This window comes from Myodes glareolus, chromosome 21 (assembly GCF_982192425.1).
Source record: "Myodes glareolus chromosome 21, mMyoGla1.1, whole genome shotgun sequence".
Classification (NCBI taxonomy): domain Eukaryota; kingdom Metazoa; phylum Chordata; class Mammalia; order Rodentia; family Cricetidae; genus Myodes; species Myodes glareolus.
In genome coordinates this window covers 7628442-7646307 of record NC_142046.1, presented here as the reverse complement: position 1 = coordinate 7646307, position 17866 = coordinate 7628442, and the positions used below count along the sequence as shown (strand labels likewise).

General features: G+C 44.2%; 1 protein-coding gene across 1 annotated transcript; it reads right to left on the bottom strand.

Annotated features, from left to right (window-relative positions):
• Window positions 1-78: 78 nt before the first annotated feature.
• Window positions 79-1338, bottom strand: LOC148118635 (golgin subfamily A member 2-like). The gene is made up of 3 exons (XM_087900138.1): window positions 1203-1338; window positions 483-820; window positions 79-282 (listed from the first exon to the last, which is right to left on the bottom strand). The coding sequence occupies exons 1-3, from the start codon at window positions 1336-1338 to the stop codon at window positions 79-81; spliced, it is 678 nt and encodes a 225-aa protein (XP_087756264.1).
• Between the last annotated feature and the right edge of the window lie 16528 nt (window positions 1339-17866).

Below are 17866 nucleotides of genomic sequence, written 5' to 3'. Positions count from 1 at the left end.
GGTCTGAACTCAGGGCACCAGATCTGTGCAACAAGCCCTTTTGTTGTTGTCATCTCCCCAGCCTCTTTTGTGTGATTTTTAAGACAGGGTTTCATTTAGCCCAGGGTGAGCCCCACTCTGTAGCAGAGGGTGATGTTGAACTCCCGATCTTTCTGCCTCCACTTTCATGGGTTTACTGTCTCCTTTAGCTCTGTCCTGGAGCTCCCCCGACTTCTTGGCCAGCTCTTTCTTGACGTGCTGCTCTGACTGCAGCGCACTGGTAATCTCCATGTTCTCATTGGTCTGGACAGAAAGCAGCCGTCATAAGGAGCCAATGTGGCTAGGGTGCCCAGACCTGTATGAGCACCTCCTCCCACAGAGCAGGGAAGGCTCCTGGATCATTCCCACACGCCTCACGGGAGGTGGACAGCACCCCATCCCCAGCCCATCACCAGAAGGGGTGAGTGTGTTCCCCGAGTAGGGAGGGCCTGCAAGCTCCGCACCAGCCTGACAAAGCCGTTCTGCAGCTCAGCCAACTGCTCCTTTAGCTCGCGGTTCTGTGACAGCGCTCTGCTGATGGTGGTGCGGTCACTCTGCATGCTCTCCAGGATCTGCTTGCGCTCCTCCGCCTGCTCACTCCAGCGCTCTGCAGCCCGCTCCAGCTCCAGCAGCCGCTCCTCCTGCTCCCGGTTCAGGAGGCTCAGGCTCTCATTGCCTTGTACCTGGGCCCTCAGTTGTCCCGTCAGCTTCTCCAGTTCCTTCTGCAGCTGCTCAACCTCTCCCTGCAGTCGCTCTTCCACCTCGGAGGGCCCAGCTGGAGGCTGTGGGGGTGGTGGCTCCTCTGAGAAAGGAAGCAGGCACAGTGAGGGGCTCCACTCTTGACTTCTCAGACAGGCTCCATTGTGAGCTGGAGTTAGGCTCCTGCTCCAAGCCCTGGCTTCTTTTCTGTCAGGGTCTGAGACAAGGTAAACGTTTCAAGCCACTCTAGTACAGTTCCGTGATGCTCAGCCACCTGCAGGGGTAGTAGTAGGCATGCCACCCTGCTTTGCACAGAAGGACACATGCTCAGAGGGATAACAAAACTTGCCATCTCCTGGCAGAACCCCCTTGTCCTCTACTCCAATGCCCTTGTACAACCCGCCTCCCCAGGGCAATGGAAGCCACCTTTATGGCCTTGGACCCACTTCTGCTCTCAGGTCGCCCTTGGCCCTTGTCCTACTCACCTGACTGACTCCTGAGTTCCGCCAAGCTGGTCTCCAGCTCTTGTACCTGACTTTCTCTGTGTTCCTTCTCTTCTGTCAGTGTGTGCACCTGCCCAAAGGCACAGGGAAAAAGCTGGAGATTCTGGGCACCATCCATTCCCAGTCCCACCTCTGCAAAAATCGAAGCCTGTCAGCTGTGGCCCACTGATGCCCAGGGATAATTTGAGGAGTATTGGTATTAGTTCTTTGAAAGTCTTGTAGAATTCTGAGCTGAAACCATCTGGTCCTGGGCTTTTGTCGTTGGGAGACTTTTGATGACGGACTTTGAACTTCTTATCCTCAATTCTCTCCCTCTAAGTTCTTGCATCACAGACAGACACCATCACACCTCACTTATGTGGTGCTGGAGTCAAACCGAAGAACTTGTGTCTACTCCACCAGGGCCATTTCTAACACATCTATTAGAACAACAACACAAATTTGGGTAGTGGTGGCACACGCCTTTAATCCTAGCATTCAGGGGGCAGAGGCAGGTGAATCTGCGTTTGTCTCGCAGTTCTAGGACAGACCCCAAAGCTACACAGAGAATCCCTGTCTCGAAAACCAAAGCAAAACATAAATAATCAAATGAATGAATGAATGAATGAATGAATAACTAAACAGCATGCTAGTATTTCCTAAATCAACATATCCCAAAGAGACAGGCAGTGAACACACAACCTTATGCAAAAGCCATCCCTAGCCCCATTAATATTTATCGTGTCTTGGGAGAATCGGAGAGAAAAGTTGCTTCAGGAGGACCTTGTGTCCTCCGTGGCCTTTGGCACCTTGGTTGAGATGGTTTAAGGAAGTTTCAAGCTTCCCAGGAACTATGCCACATTACAGGGAGCTTGGCCTGGGGTGATCTGGTACTCAACTAATCGGGAGTTCAAGTGTAAAGTTTAGGACTCAGAAAAAGATTTTTAGAGTCCCTGTGGAGAGTAGAACCTGAGGAAAAGCCAGACCAGCCTGAATCTGTTCCCCTGTGGTCATTAAGACATCTTGTCAACCTTCCCCCAAAGAGATGTACTAGGATTATAATTTCTCTAATCCTTGCCAACATTTATTTTATATTAATGTTGTTTATATTAATTTTTCCTTTTTTTCTTTCTTGATTTCTGTGAAACACTAAATTAGGGCATGGATGAAGGGTCATTCTTAAGAACTCTATGACAGTAGTACACTTCTGAAGAAGATCTCTCTGCAGCCATTAACTGTCTATAAATCGTGTGTGGCAGTGGCACCTTATGAGCTCCACCCCTTCTATGATGGATATTGGTGAGCCCTGTCTTGTGTGCATCTTATGCAGGTGACCAGAGCTGCTGAGAGTTTAAAGGCTACAGTGGTGTACTCAGAAGAGAACAAAACACCCACCTCTTCTTTGGGCTCTGACATTACTATTATTTGTCAGTTAGTTTTGCTTTTTTGAGAATGGGTATAAAATAGCCCAGGCTAGCCTTTAACTTACTAAGCTAAGGGATTCTGAGAGTGCCCCTGAACTCCTGACACTCACATTTCTACCTCCCAGGTGATAGGGTTATATTTACACACAACTCTGCCTGGTTTATGTGGGGCTGAGGACCAAACCAAAGCCTTATGGACGCAGTCTACATCGCAGTCCAGGCTCTGGTATCCTCTCTGTCCTTCTCTCTTGATGCTCCCTGGACCTTGGAAGGGTAATACAGCTGTCAGATGTCTAATGTAGGGCTCAGCATTTTTTGTTTTGTTTTTATTTTTCAAGACAGGGTTTCTCTGTGTAGCGGTTCTGACTGTCCTAGAACTTGCTTTTGTAGACCAGGCTGGCCTCGAACTCACAGAGATCTTCCTGTCTCTGCCTCCCAAGTGCTGACATTAAAGGCGTGGGCCACCACTGTCTGATCACTCTCTGTGCTTTGACCAGTTGGGATTATCTGCAGTAACTGATGATCACTGCAAAATAACCGAGCTTCTCTGACTAAAACTGACATCAGTACTAACATTTGGGCATAAATATATTTAGAATGTGATTTGACACTGACATGCCAAGGCCACTTAGCAAAACAGGAGCAGTAGATTACCCTTTAGGGCCTATGAGTTCTGCTGTAACAGGCTTTCGACCAGGTTTACAATACCAGATGTAAATTGTAGATACAGTACAGTATTGTACTGTAGCATGCAGGGCCACAGCTGAGTAAGCCTGTAGATGACAGAGTCTGCATGACACCTAACAGGACTGTGAGAATTAGCCAGCCCGAGGAATTTTGAGGAAGCTTGCTGCTTAATCCCGACTTGATTTCTCCATGTCTTGCAACTGAATTGTGTAGTATCTTCAACGATAAGGTTTACCATCTAGTTCTGGTGGGTAACAAGCAGAAGTGGCAACATCCTGCATTCTTCTGGGGACATCAGGGCTGTCAAAAGCAAACCGTGTGTGTGTGTGTGTGTGTGTGGTGTGTGTGTGTGTGTGTGTGTGTGTGTGTGTGTGTGTGGTGTGAACGCATGGGGACATGTGTGTCAAGCAGAGCATGTGAGGACAACTGTATGTGACTGGTTCTCTCCTTCCACCTCTCTCTATCGAGCCCTCTCAGAGGCCCTGAAGTTAGGGTTTTTTGTTTGTTTGTTTTTGAGGAAGGATCTCACAATGTAGCTCTGGCTGTCCTGGAACTCACTGTGTAGACCAGGCTGGTCTCCTACTCATGAGATCCTCCTGTCTTTGCTGATCTAGTGCTGGGATTAAACTCATGTGCCTAGCCTGTTGCTAATATTTTTTTGTTTTTTGTTTTTGTTTTTGTTTTGTTTATTTGAGGAACTGTGCACTGACTTTGACATTTACATCCCCATAGCACTGGGTCAGAGGTCTGTTCTGCCACGTCCTCATCACCTTTTGCTGAACTAGAGCGACCATTTTATTCTTTTCCATTTGTTCCAAAGGCTTTTTCTTACTATGTATTTTTGGCATCTGTAAAAACATCAGCTGTTGGGCTGGAGAGATGGCTCAGTGGTTAAGAGCACTGAATACTCTTCTAGAGGTCCTGAGTTCAATTCCCAGCAGCCACATGGTGGCTCCCAGCCATGTGTAATGAGGTCTGGCGCCCTCTGCTGGCCTGCAGGGACTCTGGAAGAGTGTAGTCAATGCTCTTTTAACCTCTGAGCATCTCTCCAGTGCCCCCCACCCCACCAAGGGAATGTCTATGCAGTCATGCTTTAAGCTTTGTTGTGATAGCTGTCATGAGAAAACTTTTTCCCAAAGTTTTACTGTGTTTAAATAAATATGAAAGAAAAATTGAGCCTGGCAGTTGTGCCACAAACTTTAATCCCAGCGTTCAAGACAGAAATGGGAGGATCTCTGAGTCTGAAACCAGCCTGGTCTATCGAATGAGTTGCAGGACAGCCAAGGCTACACAAAACCCTGTCTTGAAAAACAAACAAAATCAATCAAACAAACCAACAACAACAACAACAACTCAGGGTCAGCCCCCAGAATTTTGGAACAGCCTGGCTAACTAAACCATTCTGAACTAAGTTTCATTCTTGTCTCTTCATGGTTTTGCTTCCCATGTGCTTGCTGGGACCCCCACAGCAGGTGACTCTGGGCATAAAGGAAGGCAGGTAGTTGAGCAAGGTAGGGAGCAAGCCAGTAAACAGTGTTCATCCACCGCCTCTGCTCAGTTCCTGCTTGAGATTCTGTCCTGACTTACCTCAGTGATGGGTGATGTCAAAGTGTAAGTCCCTTTCCTCCAAAGCTGCTTTTGGTCAGGTGTTTATACTGGCAGCAAAGAGCACAGCTGGGCACTGGTGGCGCACGCCTTTAATCCCAGCACTAGGGAGGCAGAGACAGGCGGGGCTCTGTGAGTTCGAGGTCAGCCTTGGTCTACAAAGTTCTACAAAGTACGTTCCAGGACAGCCAGGATGGTTACACATAGAAACTCTATCTTGAAAAAAAAGAGAAAAGAAAAAATTTGCTTGTCATTTTCTGAATTTCATATTTGCTGTGATGTTTCTCTTCTCATTTCTGTTATTTTTTTTAAATATTTATTTATTTATTATGTATACAATATTCTGTCTGTGTGTATGCCTGAAGGCCAGAAGAGGGCACCAGACCCCATTACAGATGGTTGTGAGCCACCATGTGGTTGCTGGGAATTGAACTCAGGACCTTTGGAAGAGCAGGCAATGCTCTTAACCTCTGAGCCATCTCTCCAGCCCCCTCATTTCTGTTATTTTTATGAGATTGAATATGTATGGTCCCCATAGGCTCTTGTGTTTGAATCCTTGGCCCATAGAGAATAGCACTATTAGGAGGCGTGTCCTTGTCTGTCACTGTGGGGACTGGCTCTAAGGTCTCATATATGCTCAAGGTATGCCCAGTACCCAGTTCTCCTTCTTCTACTGCCTGTGGATCAAGATGTAGGACTTTCAGGCCCTTCTCCAGCACCTTGTTTGCTTGTATGCTTTCATGCTTCCCGCTGTGATGATAACAAATGAAACCTTTGAAACTGTCAGCCAGCCCCAATTAAATGTTTTCCTTTATAAGAGTTGTAGTGGTCATGGTGTCTGTTCATAGCAATAAAACCCTAAGATACCAGGTCTTACAGTGCAGCCTTGCTGAAACTCACCACATAGACCAGGTTGGCCTTGAACCTGCAGGTTCATTCACTTCTGCTCCCAGAGTGCAAGTATTAATGGCATATGCCACCATGACTGCCCAATTTTGAATATTGTTAATTAGGGCCTTCTCATTCTTTCTTGTGACTAGTTTGGCTAAGGGTTTGTCAATACTATTTATGTTTTTAAGAACTCAAAGTTTTATTTTATTGATTCCTTGCATTTATTTATATCTATTTCATTAATATGTGCCCTGTGTTTATTTCTGTCCACTACTTTTGGGTTTCACTTGTTCCTCTAATGATGTACCTTAGGGCTTGAAAAAAACATTATTTATTTGAGCTCACTCTGGTTTTTTGTTGTTGTTGTTGTTTGTTTGTTTTCTTTTCTTTTGGTTTTGATTTTGATTTTTTGAGATAAAGTTTCTCTGTGTAACAGTCCTGGCTGTCCTGGAACTCGCTGTGTAGACCAGGCTGGCCTTGAACTCACAGAGATCTGCCTGCCACTGCCTCCTGAGTGCTGGAATTGAAAGTGTGCACTACCACTGCTAGACTCTTATTGGTGTATTTGCATGGGTGTTTGCCTCAGTGTCTGTGAGCCCTGTGCATGCCTGGTGCCCTTGGAAGCCAGAAGAGAGTGCTGAATCCCCTAGAAGTGGAGTTACAGACAGTCCTGAGCCGCCAGATGGTAACAAAGAATCAAACCTGGGTCCTCTGGAGGAGTAGCCAGTGCTCTTAAGCATGAAGCATCTCCCCAGCCTTCTCTCTGAATTTTTTAAATATAGCAGCTTGTGGCTACAAAAGTCCTGAGTCCTGGTCTTTTTTTCATTTTGGGGGGAGGGGGTTTGAGACAGGGGTTCTCTGTAGCTTTGGAGCCTGTCCTGGAACTAGCTCTTGTAGACCAGGCTGACCTCGAATTCACAGAGATCCGCCTGCCTCTGCCTCCCGAGTACTGGGATAAAAGGCATGCACCCCCACCACTTGACTTCCTGATAATTTTTATTGTATGTCACAGGTTTTGGTATGTTATGTTTTCACTTTTCTCAATTTTATGCATTTAAAAATGTCCTTCTTGATATTTTTCAGTGACTCAGTCAGCATTCAGTGGTGTATTGCTTAAATTCAACAACTCTGTGTACTTTCTGTACTTCTTTTGTGGTCAACTTCTAGCTTTATTCCACCATAGCCAGATCAAATATAAGAAGTCACTACATTTTTTTTATACTTATTGAAGCTTACGATGTGTCCTGGTGTGTGGCCTATTTTAGAAGGAGCTGCACATCTGCTGAGAAGACTACTCAGCCTGCGGCATTTACACGGAAGGTGCAGTCTGTTTGACTCTGATGCTTCTCTATTTAAATTGTGTTAGAATACCCTTGGGAACTGCTCGTGTGTTCTAGCATGATTGAGATTTCCCTATAGACTCTTCTGCATAGTTTACTTTCCCTTGGCCTGAAGAGTTTCTTCCAAAGTCCTCTGCAATATTGGTCATAAATGTCTTTAACCTGTCTTTATCATGGAAATGTTTTCTTTATCCTTCAATTATAACAGTTTTTCTGGGTATAGTAGTTTGGCTTGGAAGCTTTGGTCATGCAAAGCCTGAAATACATTTCTCCAAGCCTGTTTGTATTTTAAAGCTTCTATTGACCAGTCAGCTAGTATTTTTATGGGCTTGCCTTAATACATGCCTTGAGCTGGGTGGTGGTGGCACACATCTTTAATCCCAGTACTCTGGAGGCAGGGACAAGCAGATCTCTGTGAGTTTGAGGCCAGTCTGGTCTACAAGAGTTAGTTCCAGGACAGGCTCCAAAGCCACAGAGAAACTCTGTATATATATACATATTGAATAATTACAATATATATTGAAAAAACAATATGCCTTTATATTTCTTTTATATATATGCCTATATATACATATATATGTGTGTGCCTTGATATTTCTATTTCACAACTTCTAATACTTTTTTTATTTTCAACTTCATCATCATCAGGTATCTAATACATTTTTTAATTTAGTATTTTATATGATGTATGTAACAGGTTTTCTGTAACGCAATAATAGATATAGGTTATTATGCCCAGATCATGGAGTTCCTCAAAAACCAACTAGGAGACCAAGTCCTGTATATAAAAGCAAAGAGTCTTTATTCTTACTCAAGTTTGAATTCGGACTATCCCTGTGTCTAACGTATTGGCGTTAGCTCTGTTGGGGCTGGGTTTTATAATAGCAAAGGTTGGGGTGAGGGATTTCTTTTTTTTTTCCTGTTTTATTTTTATTTTTTTTGAAAGTAATTTTATTAAATTATAAAAGTTTCCATTTCCGCCCCTCCTCCCAACACCCTCCCGCTTCCCCCACTCCCTCTCCTCCTCCCTCTTCGTCCCTAAGGGCAGTCAGGGTTTCCTGCCCTGTGGGAAGTTCAAGTTCCTCCCCCCTCCCTCCAGGTCCAGGAAGGTGAGTATCCAAACAGACTGGATCCCCCAAAATCCATTATACGCAGAGGAAACAAGTCCCAGTGTCATTGTCAATGGCTTTTCAGAAAGACTCCAGGCCAGCCACATTCAGAGAATCTGGTTGGATCACGTCCTCGTTCAGTCCCAGTCCAACTGGCCTTGGTAAACTCTCATTAGATCCGTCCCCTTGTATCAGTGGGTGATAGCATCCCTCGCAGTCCTTATTTCCTTTTTCATTTTCTTCGTCCTTCTGCTCCTCATTTGGACCTTGGGGGGCTCAGTCCGGTGCTCCAATGTGGGTCTCCCTCTGTATCGCCATCCATCGCCAGATGAAGGATCTATGGTGATAAGCAAAATATTCACCAGTATGGTTATGGGCCAAGGCCGGTTTAGGCACCCTCTCCTCTGTCCAGAGAACAATCTGGGGATCTCTCCTTGGACCTGGGATCCCATATATAATCAAGTCTCCTGTAAACCCTAAAATGACTCCCTTAGTTGAAATATATTCTTCCCTGATCCCATATTCATCCTTCCTCCCTCCCCCCCATCCCTGTCCACCGAGCTTTCCCTATTCCTCCCCTACTCCCTTCTCTCTAACCCTCTCCCCTTCCAACAACCCTCCCCACCCCCCATGCACCCGAGGTTACCTGGGACTCTTGTCTATTTCCTACCACCTGGCAGATAGCTAAATAATCTTCATCAGGTTCATCTTCTTATTTAGCTTCTCTAGGATCACGAATAATAGGCTCAAAGACCTTTAATTATGGTTAGAATCCACTTATGAGTGAATACATACCGTGTTCCTCTTTTTGGGTCTGGCTTACCTCACTCAGTAAAGCGTTTTCTATTTCCATCCATTTGCATGCAAAATTCAAGATGTCATTGTTTTTTACCGCTGAGTAAAACTCTAATGTGTATATGTTCCACACCTTTTTTAACCATTCTTCTATTGAGGGGCACCTAGGTTATTTCCAGGTTCTGGCTATTACAAATAGTGCTGCTATGAACATAGTTGAACAAATGCTTTTGTAGTATGTTAGGAAATCTCTAGGGTATATTCCCAAGAGTGGAATTGCTGGGTCCTGAGGGAGGTTGACTCCCAGTTTCCTGAGAAACCGCCACACTGATTTCCACAGTGGCTGCACAAGTTTGCATTCCCACCAACAATGGATGAGTGTTCCCCTCATTCCACATCCTCTCCAGCATAGGCTATCATTGGTGTTTTTGAGTTTGGCTATTCTGACAGGTGTAAGATGATATCTCAAAGTTGTTTTGATTTGCATTTCCCTGATCGCTAAGGAGGTTGAGCATGACCTTAAGTGCCTTTTGGCCATTCGAAGTTCATCTGTTGTGAATTCTCTGTTAAGTTCAGTACCCCATTTTTTAATTGGGTTAATTAGAGTTTTAGTGTCTAGTTTCTTGAGTTCTTTGTATATTTTGGAGATCAGACCTTTGTCTGATGAGGGGTTGGTGAAGATCTTCTCCCAGTCGGAAGGTAGCCTTTTTGTCTTACTGACAGTGTCCTTTGCTTTGCAGAAGCTTCTCAGTTTCAGTAGGTCCCATTTATTCATTGTTTCTCTTATTGTCTGTGCTCTTGGGGTTCTGCTTAGGAAGTAGTCTCCTGTGCCTATATCTTGTAGACTACTTCCCACTTTCTCTTCTATCAGGTTCAAAGTGGTCGGATTAATGTTGATGTCTTTAATCCATTTGGACCTGAGTTTTGTGCATGGTGATAGATATGGATCTATTTTCATTCTTCTACAGGTTGACATCCAGTTATGCCAACACCATTTGTTAAAGATGCTTTCCTTCTTCCATTGTATACCTTTAGCTCCCTTGTCGTTCATTGGGATCTGGTGTTTTCATGTTGTTTTTCAGATTGTTGGAGGAGGTCTTGCCTTGGCGTCTGCCCATCTCTTCGTTCAAATGCTCTCTATTGGAACTTCTGGTAGCGGGTCAGGTTCCCTTGTTGGGCAGGGAATTCACTGATAGAATGCCTACCTTTCCTCAGGCAGGCTATTGAAGCACAGGCACTCCCTCTTTCCGGGATGCGCCTACAGAGCAGGCCCAGCGTGCAAGGCAGCTGAGCTGGGGAAATTTTATGGCCCCAGTGGGAAGGGAGAAATATAGGAATTTGTACCTGGATGGAAGCTGGGATGGCTGGCGGGGGGAGCTTAGCAGGGTAGAGCCAGCACTGCGGGGTGACCTGGGAATCTACGGGGTCGGGGAAAGTCCGAGCTCCTCCTCGCTGGGCCCCTGCCACGGGCCCGAAGCAAACTCACCCCTCCGATGGCCCTCTGGATGGAAGCTGGGCGGGTGAGGGATTTCTAAGGTTCAGGACCCCTGGTTGGTTGACATTTGACTGGGTGTGTCTGTGCTGGCAGGTGAGCCTATCTACGATGGGGTGGAATGTTAGGAATTTTCTTTGGGTGCTTTGTTCCTGGGGCTGGGTGACCTCAGTTTGTGGTCTTTCTTGGAACCCTGTTTATCTTAGGGTAAACTACTGAGACTCAAGTTTCTTACGCTGGGTCCTACATAGGCTTCTTCACCAAAGCAGTAAGCCAGATCAAGCCAAATTGAAAAAGTAAAAGTTTATTTGAGAAAAACAACTCCTGGGTGATCCCCCATACCCAGAGATTGGCTGTGTTTATTGCCATAACTCTATGGAGTTTCAAGGTCCCTGATACCACCAAGAAGCATGCTGTTGGCAATTTATAAGCACCATTTAAGTGTTTGGTGGAAGGGCCTCTTAAAAGAACTGCAAAGTTTTATAGCTAAAACTGAGTCATCAATAAGCCTCTCTTAAATGAGATGCACTTGCCTCCAGCAAAGAGAGCAAACCTTAGAAAATGCTGCTACCAAGAAGCCATGCTTAATGCTGTTATTTTGTGTCTGGAATTACTTCCCAAGCTCTCTCAGGTTTTCTGTGGGTGTAGTTGACCACACGTTGGGCACCACTTGTTGACGGAGGTTTCTGTCCCACCAGGTCCCACATCCATTTAGTCCCAAAGAAACACACAGAGGCCTACATCTTTATGTAGTTTATTCTAATTTATTTCTTTACTACAAATTGGTGCCCACTTGGCCAACTAAAATCCACTTAAAAACTGAGTTACAGACTGTGCAGTGTTCTGCATGGCAGATTTAGCTATTACTCAGATAAAAAAGGTTTATATGCTGCACGATCACCCTCAGAGTTAAAGTGCTGAGTGCAGCTCCTAACCGGCAGCCCCAGAGCTGGCAGTAATGGTACCTCCACTGTTTTAAAAGTGGAGAGAGGTGGAGCCAGCATCCAGAGTAGGTGTAACCAAGCTGCTTACCATTTTAAAAGCTCTTCAAAACAATAAAGAATTACAGACAATGCAATAAGGACAGATTCAGACATAAAAGAACTCTAAATGGGTCACAGTGTTGGATAAATGTACATAGGCTTGGGAGAGAGAAGAAAAAGAATGTAGAGAGTTGGAAGAGAAGTAAATCATTTAAAAAGGTCTTTAAAGAGTCAGAGTACAGACAGTCATAGATTAAAAGGAGTAAAAAATAATAAGCCACATAACAATGGAAATTTTACAGAGAGTCTGTATTATGTATACTATTGTGTTTTCTTTGAATTTTTTGAGTGTGAAGGAGCTAAGTACAGAGAGACATTTCATTGTATGGACTACTAAGTTAAATCAACATATGTATTTTTTAAAATATTTATTTATTTATTATGTGTACAATATTCTGCCTGTGTGTATGCCTGCAGGCCAGAAGAGGGCTCCAGACCCCTTTACAGATAGTTTGAGCCACCATGTGGTTGCTGGGAATTGAACTCAGGACCTTTTTGGAAGAACAGGCAATGTTCTTAACCTCTGAGCCATCTCTCCAGCCCCCCAACATATGTATTTTAAAGGTATATTGAATTCAGAATTTGGGTCTAAGGATATGTTGCTTTGAAAAAGAGGTTCTTCTTTTGTTTCCACAGAGGATGAGAACCTATGTATTCATTCCAGACTAACATTGTTTGATGGACCAAGACCCCCTGAAAGGTCACCTTGAACACCCCTCAAAAATTACTTCATCCAATAAAGCAGTTTGGAGAATACTATGCCCAAATTCCCAAATATTGTTTATAATTGTTTTACATTTAAAGGGGGATAGGCTAGAGAGATTTGCATTGGTGTGGACTTTGGTTTATTGATGCAAATTTAAGGTCAATTTTGTTATATATATATTTCTACTCTTGATTAAGGCATTGTGTTTGTGTAGCTCATTTTAAAAATGTAATGTGGCAATCTTACCAAAAGCAATCTACAGATTCAACACAGTGCCCATCAAAATCCCAGCAAAATTCTTCACAGACATCAAAAGAACAGTACTCAAATTCATATGAAAAAGCAAAAAACCAAAACAATCCTGTACAATAAAAAAACTTCTGGAGGCATCACAATCCCTGACTTCAAACTCTACTACAGATCTACAGTACTGAAAACAGCCTGGTATTGGCATAAGAACAGACAGGAGGACCAATAGAAGACCTGGATATTAATCCACATACCTCCTAAGACTGAAAAGCTTCTGTAAAGCAAAGATACAGTCAACAAGACAAAACAACAGCCTACAGAATGGGAAAAGATCTTCACTAACCCCACATCAGACAGGTCTTATCTCCAAAATACACAAAGAACTCAAGAAATTGGTCAGAAAAAGAACACATAATTCAATAAAAAAATGGAGTAAAGTCCTAAACAGAGAACTCTCAACAGAAGAAAGTGACCGACAAACTGCCAATAGAGGCAAACAGTCTTTCAAATTTCTTGCTTTGTGGAAAAGTCTGCTGGATACTATGGGCCTATAGGCTGAAGATGGATGCCCCAATGGTATAGAAGAACTTTAGGTGACTGTCCAGGCAATGAGATAGATGCCTCTGTCAATTCTAGAGTTTTGGAAGTTGCTTACAATGCTCTTCCTGTTTACTTAGGTAATGTCATATCCTTCTGTAGTCTTTGATGGAGTTGAAGAATTTGTAGTTGTAGTTATAGTTTTCCTTAGTTATGATAAAAGATAAAGTAGAGATAAATATTGTAACTGTAATTCTTGCTTGATAACTGTTTTGTTATATGTAATTTTATTATGTTAAATTTAAAACCTTCCTTTTTGTTTAAACAGAAAAGGGGAAATGTTGTGGGAGATTCTTCTCTCTGTGTGTTGCTTTTATTGGTTAATGAATAATGAAATGCTTTGAGCCTATGGAAGAGAAGGACAGAACTAGGTGGGGAAAGCTAGGTTGTATGCTGGGAGAAAGAAGGGCAGAGTCATAGAGATGCCATGGAGCTGCTGTCAGAGTCAGACATGCTGAAACTTTGCCGGTAAGCCACTGCCACATGGTGATATACAGATTAATAGAAATGGGTTAAATTATATAAGAGTCAGCCAATAAGAAGCTAAAGCTAATGGGCCAAGCAGTGATTTAATTAATAATTTCTGAGTGATTATTTCGGGTCTAAGCTAGCTGTGTGGCTGGGAGCCAACAAGCAACCTCTCTCCAACATTGATGGAAAGACCTTGCTGACCAGAATCTTGAACTACAGAAAAAGGGTTGTGGGGGTGTCTGTGGTCCAGGTTACCCAAAGTCTAGCTATGGTCAGCCCTGTGTAAGGTGAGGGTTTATAGTTCCAGAGGCCTCAGAGCTGCAGGGATAGGTTCTAGCTTCCTGATATGGCAAGAACTCTGCAGCTGTGGAAAACAAAACCCATCTTAACATATCCACAGGTGTCTGCATAGGAGCTGGAGAGATGGCTCTGTGGTTTGCAGCACTGCTGCTCCTCCAGAGGTCCCTGGTTCGGCTTACAACTGCTGTAACTCCAGTTTCAAGAAATCTGTTGCCCCCTTCTGGTCTCCAAGAGCACCAGGAATGTCTACATACATGCAGGGAAAATACTCATACACATAAAATAAAAATATATAAGTATTTTTTAAAAAGTGTACAAGGCAGGGCGGGTAACTAATCAGAGAAGCACTTCATGGTGGTGTGTATCCAAACCACCATGTCAAGAACCATTAAGTCCAGGGTTCTGGGGATTGAATAGGCTTGCAACCACTTTTACCAGTGAACCATCTAACCAGTCCATTATTTTTGTTTTTCTTTGCAGTGCTGGGATTGGAGCTCAGACCCTAGGGTATGCAAACCAAGTGTTCCACCACTAAGAGCCCCACTCATTACCTCCTTAAACACAGGGCAGGAGGATGGGCTGGGGACTTAGTCAAAAAGCCACAAGTTAGAATGCCCAGCACTGCCTGAATTCAAGTGGCATGCAGTCACTGTCTATTTGTGGTCATCGATACCAACTTTCTTTACTACCGTAAAATTCAGTTTTCTCCTCAAAATTAAAAACAATTGTTTTGCTTGGCTAACAACTTATAAAAGCTTATTTGGGTAAAAGAAGTATTTCCATAAAAGGAATGAGAACATTTGTAAGAAACAGAGAAGCAAGGGGTTGGAAAGAAGGCTGTGTTTGAAAATTCACTGGCCACAAAGCCTACAGAAAGGAGTTTGGATCTCAGAACTCACATAAAACCTGGGCATAGTAATGCAGTTGTCTGGAATCTTTTATATATATATTATGTATACAATATTCTGCGTGTATGCCTGCAGTCCAGAAGAGGGCACCAGACCTCATTACAGATGACTGTGAGCCACCATGTGGTTGCTGGGAATTGAACTCAGGACCTTTGGAAGAGCAGGCAATGCTCTTAACCTCTGAGCCATCTCTCCAGCCCAGTTGTCTGGAATCTTGACTGTGGTTCTCCAGGAAGATGGGATGTGGAGACAGAAAAACCTCCAGAGGCCTGTAGGCCAATTAGCAGCAAGGAGATGTTGTCTCATGCAAGACAGAAGCTGGGAGTAGTGACCTCTCTAACCCCAGCACTGAAGAGTTAGAGGTAGGTGGGTTTTTGTGAGTTTAAGATGAGCCTGGTCTCTATAGGAAGTTCCAGGACAGCCAGAACTAAATAGTTTCTGTTTCAAAAGACCAAAAACAGAAACAAGTGCCAGGCAGTGGTGGCACACACCTTTAATTCTAGTACTAGGGAAGCAGAGGCAGGCAGATCTCTGTAAGTTCAAGACCAGCCTGGTCTACAGAGTGAGTTCCAGGTCAGGCTCCAAAGCTTGTCTCGAAAAGAGAGAGAGAGAGAGAGAGAGAGAGAGAGAGAGAGAGAGAGAGAGAGAGAGAGGAAAAGAAAGAAAGAAAGAAAGAAAGAAAGAAAGAAAGAAAGAAAGAAAGAAAGAAAGAAAGAAAGACCCAGAAATGAAAAACCAAACAGTGGAAAGGCAGGGGCTGACACTGAAAGGTTGTCTGTTGCCCTTTACATGTGTCATGGCACCCACACCACCACACCACGGCCCCACACATTAGATAGGTAGATAGATGGACAGACCTAAGGGATAGAGAGGTATCCTGAGATGGGAGGCAAAGATAATGGAGAAGGCAGTCTAACTGACTGGCATTTGAGACACACAGTCTCAAAAGCCACCTGAGGCCACATCCCAGTTCATGACACTGTTTCTCCAGAATTCTGTAGAACGAATAATAAAAACTGAGAGACAGGTATTGGGGTTCAAGATGAAGATCAGAAAAGCAAAACAGCCAAGCAATGGTTTGTCCTGTCCCTTTAAGAGACAACCCCCCCTCCACTCCCCTCCCCACTCCCTGCTGAGGCTAGTAGGTCTTCTGCTTTCAGCCTGTGTCCTTTCCTTTCCTTCTGTCTCCCAAAGAGGTAGCTGCTGCCGTAACTCCTCTCCTTCCCTCTCCATTTCTCTCTCTCTCTGCCTCTCTGCTTTTCTCCTTTCCCTCTTCCCCCTTTTCTCTTTCCCCTCCATAACCCACTAAATATTCAACCTCACTCTGCATGGCGTGCCTATCCGTCTGTCTCTCACCTGCATGGCTGTAGCTCCTCGTGGGACTGGCTGCCCCACCGAGGTCTCTCATCTGCCGCGTGGCTCCCTGCCTGGGATCTGCTGCCCAGGGAACAGCGCATTTTACTTTTACTGTAACAGGCATGCTCATGGTTTACTGCAGAAAACAGAGACTCAAACATGAACTCATGTACAGGAAGGTAGATGAGACCTCTTTCTAGACTTACTTAGTACTCTATATGACCCTTAATATTATAACAAAAAGTTTAATACGTGTGTGTGTGTGTTATAAATCTTATACCTTAAGCTGCTAAAGGATCAATATAAAACCAAAGAATTATGAGATTAGTAGCAATAGCATACATAGTCCTTAATTTTTTTTTCTGTCCCACATCAGGTGGCTCTTCTGACATGAGACAGAGATTTCGGATTTCACTTTAATAAACATGCTTGGGTTTAGAGAAGAAGAGAGCCACACTGTAACTCCAAAGCCAGCTTTAATCTTTAACAGGACTGGGACTACAAAAAGACCATTTGCGTTATATGTCTGTAGAGAACAGCAGAAACAAACATTTGGGAAGATTTACGAAATTTTATCCTGTTGGAAATGTGATATACGTTTATTCTTGAGACATTTTTTTTCTGGATGATTTGTCCAGTGGTCTTCAAATTCCTTAGCTGGGTACCTTTATTCTCCTCTACCAAGGCTGGGTAACTGCAGACCAAGCCCTGGGCCTCCTTTATTAAGGGACTAAAGCAATTAAAGGCATGTGACTTCCTAGGATTAAAGGTGTGAGCCGCCACCACCTGGATCTGTTTCTGCACTGATATTGTGTAGCCCAGGGTGGCTTTGAACTCACATCTGCCTGTCTCTGTATTCCTGGGATTAAAAGTGTGTGACACCATTGCCTGGCCTCTAGAGTCTGTTTCACCTCCTGATCTTCAGACAAGCTTTACTTATTAAAACATAAAATATCACTATATTTTTTTGCCCCATTTCCTATCTCTGAGCCCTGAGGAGGGGCACATAGAAGTTGTTTCTCTGGGCATGGTGGCACATATTTTTAATCTCAGCACTCTGGAGGCAGAGGCAAGAAGATCTCTGCAAATTTGAGGACAGTCTGGTCTATATAGTGAGTTCAAGGCCAGCTATGGTGTCAGAGTGAGAAAAAAATATTTCTGCAGTGGCACATAAAGTGGGAAATGGCAAACAACAACAACAAACAACCAGAGTTTTACCCTGTTATATTCTACATTGCGCAGTATACTGGTTGGTTTCCATGGACAGGGACAGGGACAGGGAAGCAATCAGCCCTCAGACTTTTGTTGTTGCTGTTTTGAAATAAGTTTTCTTTTCTTTCTTTTTTAGACAGGGTTTTTCTATGTAGCCCAAACTGGCCTCAAATGCAAGATCCTCCTGCCTCATCCTCCTGAGTGCACACGTGCATCATCCTCCTGCCTCATCTTCCTGAGTGCACGCGTGCATCATCCTCCTGCCTCATCCTCCTGAGTGCATGCATGCCCAGCTCTAGTGTTTTCTTTTTTAGGCTATTAAAGATTGTGCTGGTTAGTTTTTGTCAAACTGGGGGGGAGGGAGCCACAGCTGAAGAACTGCCTCCATCACACTGGCCTGCGGTATTGGAGAGGGAGGGTCAAGGCCCCTGTAGGCAGAGCCAGCCCTGGGCTGTACAAGAAAGGCTGAACAAGTCATCGGC